General features: G+C 46.8%; 1 protein-coding gene across 1 annotated transcript in view; it reads right to left on the reverse strand.

Annotated features, from left to right (window-relative positions):
* Positions 1-10880: 10880 nt before the first annotated feature.
* The window catches only part of LOC141096664 (vomeronasal type-2 receptor 26-like), a 39906-nt gene continuing 37015 nt past the window's right edge, over positions 10881-13771 (reverse strand). Inside the window, exon 3 of the mRNA XM_073583377.1 lies at positions 10881-11788. Within this exon, the coding sequence (XP_073439478.1) occupies positions 10881-11788 (908 nt within the window). The remainder of the gene's footprint in view (positions 11789-13771) is intronic.

Consider the following 13771-nt stretch of genomic DNA (forward strand, 5'->3'; position numbering starts at 1 on the left):
AGCAGTTTACCCCCGAATGTTTCACCCCCGAGTGTTTCACCCCCAGCAGTTCACCCCCGGATGTTTCGCCCCCGGATGCCCCCAGCAGTTTGCCCCCCGGATGTTTCTCCCCCAGCAGTTTACCCCCGAATGATTCACCCCCGAATGTTTCGCCCCCAGCTGTTCACCCCCGGATGTTTCGCCCCCGGATGCCCCCAGCAGTTTGCCCCCCGGATGTTTCGCCCCCCGGATGTTTCACCCCCAGCGGTTCGCCCCCGGATGTTTCGCCCCCAGCAGTTTGCCCCTGGATGTTTCGCCCCCAGCAGTTTGCCCCCGGATGTTTCGCCCCCAGCAGTTTGCCCCCGGATGTTTCGCCCCCAGCAGTTTGCCCCCAGATGTTTCTCCCCCAGCTGTTCGCCCCCCGATGTTTCGCCCCCAGATGTTTCGCACCTGGATTTTTTGCCCCCAGCAGTTTGCCCCCGGATGTTTCACCTACAGCATTTTGTACCTGGATGTGTCACCATCTGATGTTTTGCCCCTAGCATTTTGACCCCAGATGTTTCACCCTCTGCTTTTGGGGTCAACATGCAGGGAACAAAACATCTAGGGCTGAACATACCTGATGGTAAAATATACAGGACCCCAATTGCTGGGGATTCTTGTGGCTGCCTTTTCAGCAGCTCTATTGGCTGGCCTTAAAGGAGTATTATCACCCTAGAACACAAAAAAACTGACATACTTACCTGTCACAGCTGCAGCTCCTTGGGTCCCGGAGTGCAGTCTAGTGGTTCCCCTTGAAGTCTTCTCCTGTCTTTTCATCTTGCCTGGATCACTGGTCCATGAAGCATGAAGAATGCCGCGGCAGTGAGGCCGACTATCTCCTGGCCGCTCACTGACATGACGTCACTCCTGCCCCATTCATCAGTCAATCCAGGGGGCAGGATGCCTCTCCTGTCACCAAAGCACTGCTGCGCATGCGCAATGCCGCGATGAGATCAGGCAGAAGAAGAGGACACTGGGAAGAAGGAGAGGACTCATGATGGCCTCTGAATCCAGCATGGCGATCGCCAGCCCACACAGCCAGGAGAAGATCAGACAAAGATGAGCAGAATACCTCTAGGTAAGTACCAGGAGGGGAAGAACGGCAGCATGCTTACCACAACATGATTGCTGAAAGCATGCTGCCTTATTTTGCTGTTTGGCATGAGAATACCCCCTTAAAGCAGGCTATGTATGGAAGCAGCGGGACTGTTGACTGACTACAGGGTTAATCCCACCAAACATCTCTGCAGAACTGAGATATTGGCTTTGCTGAACTAAAGTGGTGGTTAACCAGCTTCTACAGAACCTCTTTATCAGGTCTTCAGAAGGGGGGGTTTGGGATTAGCCCTCACAGAACACTCTGCCAGTACACCAAAGAATGGGGCAGCAGATAAAAGTGGTATTCTCACTTCAGGATCCTTTATCTATTGATGCCCTTTCCTCAGATTAGGCCAAGAATAGGGTCCAGTTGTATTCTGCATTGAACCAGCTGTTTATCAGCAGCTTTCAGGAGGACCAACGACAAGGACAAGTGACTGGAAGCTGCAGCCATAGCTCTCCATGACTTCAGTGAGATCCAGGGAAGCTTGGTAAAGAGCTGATCCCCCGTGACATGCCTTATACAGGGGCATGCACTGCTCTGTGCAGAGAAATGCATGTTCTGGACGGGACTCGATTGTGTGCATCCGGTCTCTCAGTAACAAACAGCCCTTTGGGGACAACCATTAAATTGGTGTGGCCCTTGGTGAATATGAGTTTGACACCCCTGATCTAAGACAGGTGACCATCATTTTACTGTCATGTACTAGTGGTGTTACACTTAATGGCTTCTTTTTGTCATCCATTACATATCATACTATACCTAGTGATGAGTAGTGTTGAGCATTCCGATACCGCAAGTATCGGGTATCGGCCGATACTTGCTGTATCGGAATTCCGATACCGACTTCCGATATTTTTTCAATATCGGAATTCGGCATCGGAATCGGAAGTTCAGTTGATTGACGGCCTGACGTCATCATGATGCGCGGTGTGTGCGCATCATGATGCGCCGTCATTTCGGGCCTTCCGGGGGTCTCTGCCGGCCTGCCGGGGGGCTGTGCCGGCCTGCCGGGGGGCTGTGTGGACTGCCCGGGGTCTCTGCCGGCCTGCCGGGGGGCTGTGCCGGCCTGCCGGTGGTCTGTGCACCCTGTGGGGGTCTGTACCGGCCTGCCGGGGGGCTGTGCCGGCCTGCCGGGGGGCTGTGCTGATGTCCGGGGGTCTGTGCAAGCATCGTCCGATGGGACTACAAGTCCCATCGGGCGATGCCTGCTACCATGACAGTGATTGACACATTAGCCAATGATGGGACAGTAGTAGTCCCATCATCCGGCTAATGTGTTAAATGTTAAAAAAAAAAAAAAAAAAAAAAAAAAAAATACTACATACATACTACATGCATGCTACATACATACTACATGCTACATACATACTACATATATACTACATATATACTACATACATGCTACATACATACTACATGCATGCTACATACATACTACATGCTACATACATACTACATGCTACATACATACTACATATATACTACATACATACTACATACATGCTACATACATACTGCATGCTACATACATACTACATACATACTACATACATACTACATGCATGCTACATACATACTACATGCATGCTACATACATACTACATGCATGCTACATGCATGCTACATACATACTACATGCTACATACATACCACATACATACTACATACATACTACATACTACATATATACTACATGCATGCTACATACATACTACATGCTACATACATACCACATACATACTACATACATACTACATACTACATATATACTACATGCATGCTACATACATACTACATGCTACATACATACCACATACATACTACATACATACTACATGCTACATACATACTACATATATACTACATGCATGCTACATACATACTACATGCTACATACATACCACATACATACTACATACATGCTACATATATACTACATGCATGCTACATACATACTACATATATACTACATGCATGCTACATACATACTACATGCTACATGCATGCTACATACATACTACATACATACTACATGCTACATACATACCACATATATACTACATACATACAATACATTCATACAATACATACATAGACATACAGTACATATAACATAGAGTAACATACTTACCAATACTTGTCACATTGTTCCCCGAAGCCATTGTCTTTCCGGAATAAATATTAACATAACAAACCACAAAAATACTCACCCACGATCCGAAGCAGTCCACGAGTGTGTCCCACGACGATCTTGGGTAGAGAACTGCAGCATCAGATGATGCTGCCGTTCTCTACGGGCTGCAGGAATCCAATGACGGAAGGTAGGTATCCTTCCGCACTGTATTCCTCCGCCACTTAAAAAAAAAAAAGTCCCTAGTCTCACTTTATGCCATTGCTGCGTGGGAATTTCCCACACAGCAATGGCATAAAGTGAGACTAGGGACTTTTTTTTTTTTTAAGTGGCGGAGGAATACAGTGCGGAAGGATACCTACCTTCCGTCATTGGATTTCTGCAGCTCGTAGAGAACGGCAGCAACAGCTGATGCTGCAGTTCTCTACCCAAGATCGTCGTGGGACACACTCGTGGACTGCTTCGGATCGTGGGTGAGTATTTTTGTGGTTTGTTATGTTAATATTTATTCCGGAAAGACAATGGCTTCGGGGAACAATGTGACAAGTATTGGTAAGTATGTTACTCTATGTTATATGTACTGTATGTCTATGTATGTATTGTATGAATGTATTGTATGTATGTAGTATATATGTGGTATGTATGTAGCATGTAGTATGTATGTAGTATGTATGTAGCATGCATGTAGCATGCAGTATGTATGTAGCATGCATGTAGTATATATGTAGTATGTATGTAGCATGTAGTATGTATGTAGCATGCATGTAGTATATATGTAGTATGTATGTAGCATGTAGTATGTATGTAGCATGCATGTAGTATATATGTAGTATGTATGTAGCATGTAGTATGTATGTAGCATGTATGTAGCATGCATGTAGTATGTATATGGTATGTATGTAGCATGTAGTATGTATGTAGCATGCATGTAGTATATATGTGTTATGTATGTGGTATGTATGTAGCATGCATGTAGCATGCATGTAGTATGTATGTAGTATGTATGTAGTATATATGTAGTATGTATGTAGCATGTAGTATGTATGTAGTATGTATGTAGCATGCATGTAGCATGCAGTATGTATGTAGCATGCATGTAGTATATATGTAGTATGTATGTAGCATGTAGTATGTAGCATGCATGTAGTATATATGTAGTATGTAGCATGTAGTATGTATGTAGCATGCATGTAGTATATATGTGTTATGTATGTAGCATGTAGCATGCATGTAGCATGCATGTAGTATGTATGTAGTATATATGTGGTATGTATGTAGCATGCAGTATGTATGGAGCATGCATGTAGTATATATGTAGTATGTATGTTGCATGTAGTATGAATGTAGCATGTATGTAGTATGTAGTATGAATGTAGCATGTATGTAGTATGCATGTTGTATGTATGTAGCATGTAATTTTTTTTTTTTTTTTTTTTTTTACATTTAACACATTAGCCGGATGATGGGACTACTACTGTCCCATCATTGGCTAATGTGTCAATCACTGTCATGGTAGCAGGCATCGCCCGATGGGACTTGTAGTCCCATCGGACGATGCCTGCACAGACCCCCGGAGCCTGCACAGACCACCGGCAGGCCGGCACAGCCCCCCGGCAGGCCGGCACAGCCCCCCGGCAGGCCGGCACAGCCCCCCGGAGCCTGCACAGCCCCCCGGCAGGCCGGCACAGCCCCCCGGAGCCTGCACAGACCACCGGCAGGCCGGCACAGACCACCGGAGCCTGCACAGACCCCCTGGCAGGCCGGCACAGCCCCCCGAAAGGCCTGTACAGACCCCAGAGAGGCTGTACAAGGGCAGGAAAGGGTTTTTCTTATTCCGATACCGGAAGTCCCATAGACTTGAATGGGACTTCCGGTATCGGAATCGGCGATACCGATACTTTTTTTAAAGATCGGCCGATACCATCCGATACGATACTTTGAAGTATCGGACGGTATCGCTCAACTCTAGTGATGAGCAAACCCAATCTGGAAAGTTCAGGTTTCGTATCGAACATTGCCTGCTCGGGTTCAACCACACCGACCCCAAACAGGCAATGTTTGGAGTTTGCTCATCAAAAAAGAAAAATCACTTCTCTCCCCTTTGCCGAGGTCCCTACCTGTGTGGAGAGTCTCCTTGATCAAGGGAATCCCTAGCTAGGAATAATGAAAGGGATTCCCACGGGTACGATGACATTCACACAATGTGGAAGTGCATGGAAGAGGACTGAAGAAGACCCTCCGCGTCTGCAGGTACCTCATAGAACCATAGGAAAAAGGATGATCACAAGGCAATTATTTGTGTGTATAAAAATATCATTTTTATTGAAACAAATTCATTAAAACCATACTGCCAAAACTGGGGAAGTAGGAGAGTACAGATACACTCACTGCTCACAGTCACTCATTAATTCATAATTAACGCGCAAATCCAGGAAGAGACAGCTACCACGAAAACAGATAGACACAGGGACTGCCAGCAATATATTGCAGCTACAAGGGGCAGAACTGAAAAAGCCCTAATAATAAACTACTACAAATATTAATATAGCCATAATTATATCGCAAGGTGTATAGGCCACATCACAGATTATGATCTAGATGTCCACCATAAAACAATGCCGCTTTCTTGGCAATAACCCTCATACCCATAATTACAATAATACTCCACAAATATAATCAGATAAATTTGGTCACTTCTGGTCCGCGCGACTGGAAGTAACGCTTACCACTGGGATGTGACACGTCACATCCGGGTGGTGAGTGTCACTTCCGGTCGCGTGGTATACCACGCTGTGGCTGGGAGATATAAATAATGGAGACACATGGTTGGTAGCAGGCCCTTTGAGAAAGGAGCTGAAACGCGCGTCGGGGTGGACGCGCTAGTCCAGGAGGTAGCAGCACCCTGTATAAGAGATACCCAATGGTAATTTTACCTGATTATATTAAAAAACACACTCCCCTTGAAAAAGCAAATGTGAAACGCGCGATGGGGTACCTCCACTACTTAAGGTAATGTAGCAACACTTTTTCTTTTATATATCTTCCTTATACCTTAGCTTTCAAATCTCTGATATGTACTCTGGTCATTTGTGCCACATGAATTAACTTTTCTCTACCTGGAGTTGCATATTTTTTCTTGGACACTTAGGCTAGTTTCACATTAGCATTACTGTGCGCAGCGCAGGGCCGCCGCTAAGCTCCGCCTCCGGCTGCGCCCCCTCCTGTCAGCTGCATGCGATCAGCATACCCTATTCTTAGCGTTGGGTATGCTGGTCGTGCACTGGTACACTTTTGTCTGTGCATCCGCCCATTTTGTGCTGCGCCCACGTGCGCCAAACGTGCATTTTTGTGTGCTCAGTGCAGCGCAAAAAGGGCGGATGCACAACAGAGAATTTTGGGATGAATTCACAGTAAATTTTCCTAATCAGAAGCATCCGTTGTTCATATCTCACATTAAAAACTCACATTTAGTTTCAGATTTTCTGATTTTATAACAAAAACATTAAATTGAAGCAAAATCTGGTGTGAAGGAGCTAAACAATAGCTTTTTCTACAACATGTATTGTCCCAGTGGAAAATGATATATTCCTCTTTAAAAATGCCTCCAAGATTCAAAAATGTCACATTTTCAAAGTCGTGAAAGGAATATCGGCGGCAGAAACTAGCAAAATGCAGAATTCCATGATAATAAAAGGTTCACATCAGGAAAAACAAGCAAACATGTAAGAAGTATTTGTGAAAAAAACATACTAACTCAACGGGTCATTAGGTCGGGGTCATATGCAGCGTAAAGGTCTAAATCCCATCCACATGCTGATGAAAAGATGCACAGTTAAAAAAAAATGACCTGCAGTGCAGCAGTGGTGTACCTACCAGGTAGGCAGGGGACGCCACTGCCCTCGGGCCGTCAGGGGCCTGCCGCCAAGGGGTGTAATGCGCCCATGAACAGCGGGCCCCCTGGATCTGTCATGCTCTAGTAGGTGCCTGTCTCCTCCTGGAGCATGGCAAGGATAAACTAATACCGCCTGCTGCTACTGCGCTGCTTTCCTCACTCTGCTTCGATACAGATCCTGAGGCGTGAGCGATCACATGATTGCATACATCATTCCAGGTCCTGTATCAAAGCAGCGTGTGGCAGCAGGTGGTGAATATTAACCTGCCATGTTCCGGTAAGTGACCGGCACCTAGCGGGGCATGGTGTACCCTCTTCCCAGCACTAATTCAGCATTGGAACTTCATTTCAAGCTGTTGGCAGGGGGCATGGCTAGAGGGGCAGGGCAGAGGTTAGGAGACATGTTAATGAATCCTTAAGGTCCATTCACATGCACTAAGGAGTTGCAGCAGACAATCTGCAGCTAATTTATAGCAGGAAATTCTACACTAAAATTGACATCTAGTGATGAGGGTCTGATGCGACAACCTCGTCCTCTGGCTGTGATTGACTATGGCTGGATACCTGCAAATCATGGTTGGTGGACAAGGTTACCACTCTGCTTATGAACATGGCAGGCCACTGTATCTCAAAGGCAGGACTGAGCAGAGAATCAGACTGCAACTAAAAAAGTGAGGCATAGTTGGAATCAGCAGGCCTCACCCGACATTACACTGTCCTCAAAGTTTCCCTTTAAGGTAAAATAATCACATAGTATTCTATATATAATTCTATATCAGCACTTTGTAATAGATAAATTTTCACATTTGTGCAACATAAACTTTGCAATAATTCTATATAATGGAAATGTTAAATGCTTACCAGAGTCCTGCAGAAGGAACTGCTGCTGGATACCATCAATACTGATCCCCTGGAACTCCTGGGTAATAACAAGTTGATCAAGGGTTTGGGGCAACCACGGAATATTGCCACGTTGCCTTGAAAATCGTATTGTCCTCTTCAGTGATGCTTTCCTTGGGAGAAGCGCTACAACATTAGAATGGGCTCCTGAAATGACTTCTGTGAGAATCTGTGATGGTGTCTCCTGTGTTGTCCTTGCCCTGGTGACCGCCTCTTTGACAAGTCGGATGGCTTCCGGTCTTGCTGCTTGTGCTGCGTGGTTGTGGGGATTGGTTACTTGCAAGTCAACCGTTTTTCACAGACCCAGATGGAAAGGACATCGTCAGCCGACCGTTTGGAAGATACGTAAATGTGATTCTCGTAGACCAACTTCTTCTTCCCACGTTTGGATAGAACTGAATTCATACTTGTAGAAAGTGGATGCTGTGGAAGCTGACTGATGTTTGGTGCTAGTACACCTCTCTGTAGAGATTTCAGACACTGCTATATTCTGATGTAAAGATGGAATAAGAGCTCGTCTAATGTAACTTGCCGGACACCTGACATGAAAATTGCTACATCTGCAACAAAACTTGCAAAAAAGCAGCTCAGTGCTGGGTCAGGTAAAAGTTCACAAAATGTTTTGATTTTAGAGTGGTTTACATTCCCCACATAAATCAGGCCATATTCACACTACATTTTTTAAATCCGTTTATTTTTTTCATGTTATGTTTATGTAACACAAAAACGTGTCAGAAACATTTTGGAAAATGTCTTGTTAAAATTGCGGCAAAATGCTCTGACACTATAATGCAATCAGCTGTGAGGTTTACAGATGGAAACAGTTGATTTAAAATGTCACAAAAGTGCAGCACTCTGTACAGTACTTATGTGACATGTGAATTGATGACGGACGGGAATTCATGAACCACAAGGACAAACTGGCGAAACATCCAAACACAAAATTTTGGGGGCAAAACAGGGTACACACATCCGGGGGCAAACTACCAGGGTGCGAAACATCCGGGGGCGAACTTCCGGTGGTGAAAAATCTGGGGGCGAAAAATCCAGGGGTGAACTGCTGGGGGCTAAACATCCAGGGGCGAACTGCTGGGGTGAAACATCCAGGGACGAACTGCTGGGGGTGAAAAATCCAGGGGCGAACTGCTGGGGGCGAAAAATCCGGGGGCGAACTGCTGGGGGCGAAACATCCACCAGGGGTGAAAAATCCGGGGGTGAAAAATCCGGGGGCGAACTGGCGGGGGCGAACTGCTGGGGGCGAACCGTACGGGGACGAAATGTAACTGGGGGCGAACTGCTGGGGGCGAACTGCTGGGGGCAAATTTCTGGGGGCGAACTTCCGGGGTGTAAAACTTTCTAGAACCATAGAATTGGGCAGAATTGGAATCTCCCTAGAGTGTAGGTCTATAAGAACGGACAAACTCCTTGGCTTTTCCTTACAGAGTCACACACAGATAGCTTCAATTTGTCCGTGATAACATCCGGTACACGGTACTGTGTGAGAAGCGTACACCGCTGTACGGTGTGTGAAAAAATGAACGCTCAGTAACTCACCAGGACAAAACAATAAAATTTGGATTGCTTTGAAAAAAGCAGTTTGCTCAGCAGTGTGAAAACAGCAATGCAGCTATCAGGGAGCCTTAAAAGGCAGGCTAATAACCAACAGAGCTGATGCAACAAAATATAGCCTCACCTTGCACTGCACAGTAACTGGTGTGTTGTACAGGCAAAATCGCTAGCAACAGAAGTGATTTTTGGTATCTTCTTCCCTGCCTAACGCTCTCCCTACAGAATCAACAGCAGCAGCAGCTCTCCCTATTCTGAGATCAGCATAAGTAACATGGCGGTCGGCGTGCACGCCCTTTTATACCCCCTGTGACGCCCCACAAAGCAAGCCAATCACTTGCATGCCCTTCACAAACGTGGTGGTAACTGCTGCCTATGTCATCACGTTGCCCACAGTGTCCGTTCTTCCTGATTGGCTGAAAAAGGGCGCTAAAGCATCTTTTGAAACGTGACTTTGGCGCGATGGTCGCCGACCTCGTGGCTGACTTCACGCTAAGGTCGAGTTTCGTTTCATGAAACCCGACTTTGGTGAAAGTCGGCGACTTTAGAATTTTTTTGACCCGTTTCGCTCAACTTTAGTTGTGAAGTTTAGGCTATAATTTATTATAAGCCCAATGGAGCAGTTGCAGCTCTCCCCTCAATGGACGGTCAGTACAGCTGTAATTCCTCCTCCCACACTCACTGCTGAGAGATGAAACTAAAGATGTTTGTAATCACACTCTGCAGTAGATATTGGGCAGAGATCAGGGTTGGGAGCAGGACTATCTATCATTACTATCATAGGAGAAAGATGTTCTTTTGACATTCTAGAGACGTATTCCTTTTTTTCCCTGCTCACTCCCAGATAAAAAATCTCTGGTGATGCCCAGTTGGGCTCTTCATAAATTATAACCTATATTTCTAAACTCGTATCTCCACAATGGAGATGAGACATTATAAGATAAAAGCTGTGTTGTGCTCAGCTCTGCAGCCGCTATTCCATGATGAGTCCGGTTTATCATGGAGAAACTGGTAAAAGATTCTCTGTAAGGAGGAAGCAGATAATTTACCAAAACCTCAGAGAAATTTCTACATTTCCCAAACTCTAATACAAATATGGGACGTCCTGATAAATGCATCAATTACTGGAGGTAACGGGATAAGAAATGTGTAAATGTTTATTTCATGCACAGGTTGATAGAGAATCTTGCATCTTACTTTATAATGGTTTCTATGGGATTAATGTACAGAATTAGTCATTATTATCAGTGGTTCCTCATATTGTGCAGTCATTCCTTTCTTTTTCCGAGCAGCTCCGTCTTTTTATTCATTCCAGATTTAAACAAAATAATAAAGCATTTAGGGAAAAACACACAACCTAAAAGTCCAGCACTGGAAGCCATCACTGCAAATATCTCCACAGCCACCATGGTCTTCCCCCTGGTGCTCAGATAAGCCGGGATCATGGAAATCCAGACACTGATGAACACCAGCATGCTGAAGGTGATGTACTTTGCCTCATTGAAACTGTCCGGTAATGTCCTCACCAAGAAAGCCAGGAAAAAGTTCACAGCTGCCAGGAGCCCCAGATAACCCAACATGGAGTAGAACCAGATATCTGAGCCTTCATTACACTGAATGATGAGAATCCCAGGATAAGACTCAGCGTCCAGATCTTGGAATGGTGGAGAAATAGACAACCAGAAAACACAGATTACAACCTGAAGGGATGAACACGACAACACTATGGTATAGGGCAGTTTGACATTCAGCCATTTTCTCCAAGTGCTTCCAGGCTTGGTGGACTTAAAAGCAACACAAACCATGACAGTCTTGGCGAGAAGTGAAGAGACGGCTACTGAGAAGAAAAATCCAAAACTGGTTTCACGTAATCTACAAGTTACATTATTGGGTCGTCCAAGGAACAAAAACACAGAGAGAAAGCTGAGAAAGATGGAGACCAGGAGGAGGTAACTCAGGTTCCGGTTATTGGCTCTCACAATGGGAGTGTCCCGGTAGGAAATAAATATCCCAAAAGTGAAGCCGGTCACAAGACATCCGAAGACCGAGATACAGGAGAATACAGAAGCCATTGTGTCATTCTGGTAAGAGATGAACTCCACCACTTTAGGCAGACATTGTTCTTTCTTCTCATTTGGCCATTTGTCGTTTTGGCATTTTATGCAGCTCTCGCTGTCTGTAGGAAAATTTCACAATGTGTTACTTTTATTGTGGGAAGAATAACTGTTATCTATCTATTACCGTATTTTTCGGACCATAAGATGCACTTTTTCCCCCAAAATTTTTTGGGAAAGTGGGGGGTGCGTCTTATGGTCGCAATATACTTACTTGCGACCATGGCTGGTGGCTGGTGCTGGTGCCACGGGGCTCTGTGGTGCGGTGGTGGCAGCGGGCTATGCTCCGGTGCAGGGGTAGCGGCTCTCGGGGCTCCGCCGGCATTTCCTCAAAGTCCAGAGGCCCTCGCACATCTGTTGCTGGCTGCTGCCATGTTGCGGTCGCCTCCGGGAACATGGATGCCGAGAAGATGGCCGCCGGTCCGGGGACGGCGCATGCTCAGGTTCAGATCTTGTCCCGAGATCTCGGGATGAGATCTCATTGCCAAGATTTGCATCTCGTCTCCCGAGATCTCGGGACGAGATCTGAACCTGAGCATGCGCCATCCCCGGACTGGCGGCCATCTTCCCGGCATCCATGTTCCCGGAGGCCACCGCAACATGGCAGCAGCCAGCAACAGATGTGCGATGGCCTACGGGCTTTGAGGAAATGCTGGCGGAGCCGCTGCTCCTGCATCAGATCCGCCGCCCCTGCACCGGAGCACATCCCGCCACCACCACCACACCACAGCCCACCTACCCCAGCACAGCCCACATGCCCCAGCACAGCCCAGCTGCCCCAGCACAGCCCAGCTGCTCTAGCACAGCCCAGCTGCCCTAGCACAGCCCAGCTGCCCCAGCACAGCACAGCCCACCTCCCTCAGCACAGCCCAGCTTCCCTAGCGCAGTCCACCTGCCCCAGCACAGCCCAGCGGCCACAGCACAGCCCAGCTGCCCCAGCACTGCCCAGCTACCCCAGCACAGCCCACCTCCCCCAGCACAGCCCACCTCCCCCAGCACAGCACAGCCCACCTGCCCCAGCACAACCAAACTGCCTCAGTACAGCCCACCTGCCCCAGCACAGAGCTGCCGCCACCGCGCCAGCCTGGACCACTGAATGACCCCTGTGACCAATCCTCCACCTGTGCCAGATCCCTTCCCTGGTATGCTGAATTTGCACTAAGATTGACCCCCATTTGACACATTATTTTTTCCCTATTTTCCTTCTGAAAATTTGGGGTGCGTCTTATGGTCCGGTGCATCTTACAGTCCGAAAAATACGGTATCTATCTATCTATTTATTTATCTATTTTAGAAAAAAATAGAGCAGAACACTTTCCAAATAGGTGGGTGCACAGGCCTCCCTGCAAACAATCTGTATACTTGTCAAATATATAAAAATGAAAAATGGTCAGTAGCACTCCAAAAATTATTTCAAGAGTAAGGGGGATCATGCAGGATAAAGGCTCTTGGGAGCCGAAACGTCGCCACGCCATGTGGATCCAATAAAGTCCACTTTACTCTTCAAGTAATTTTTGGAAAGCTGCTTCCCATTTTTTGTCTTTATCTATTTATCTATCTATTATATATCAATAATCTATTATCTATCTACTAGATGTGCGATAGCATTGGGAGGGCAGTAACATCTCGATGGGGGCAGCTTTGTGGCGCTGGGGGTGGTGGCCCTCCCAATTCCATGCAGTCACAACCGGCATGTAAGATGGTGTTTTGCAGTTGTGCTGGAGATGGTGTGCGGCGCCACCAGAGGGTGGCTGCACTCAATCTCCAGCACAAGCCGCAGTCTTTCCTGCCGGCTGTGACTGCACAGAGTAGGTGGGCAGGCAGCGGCGGGATCCGGCACGTGTAGTCAGGCAGTGGGTCCTGGTGGGGGTCCTGTGGTGGCATCCCTCTCATTACTCCCCTCTCATTACACCCATTCATTATACCCCCTTTATTACACCCCCTCATTACACCCCTTTCACAGCCTCATGATCGCAGTGGCGGCCTTTATCCGAGCAGCAGCTGGGATCCCAGGGGCGGTTGGAATCGCAGCAGTGGTTGGGATC

The sequence above is a fragment of the Dendrobates tinctorius genome, unplaced genomic scaffold (assembly GCF_039654945.1).
Source record: "Dendrobates tinctorius isolate UK_male_01 unplaced genomic scaffold, ASM3965494v1 ptg000077l, whole genome shotgun sequence".
In the NCBI taxonomy this organism is placed as follows: domain Eukaryota; kingdom Metazoa; phylum Chordata; class Amphibia; order Anura; family Dendrobatidae; genus Dendrobates; species Dendrobates tinctorius.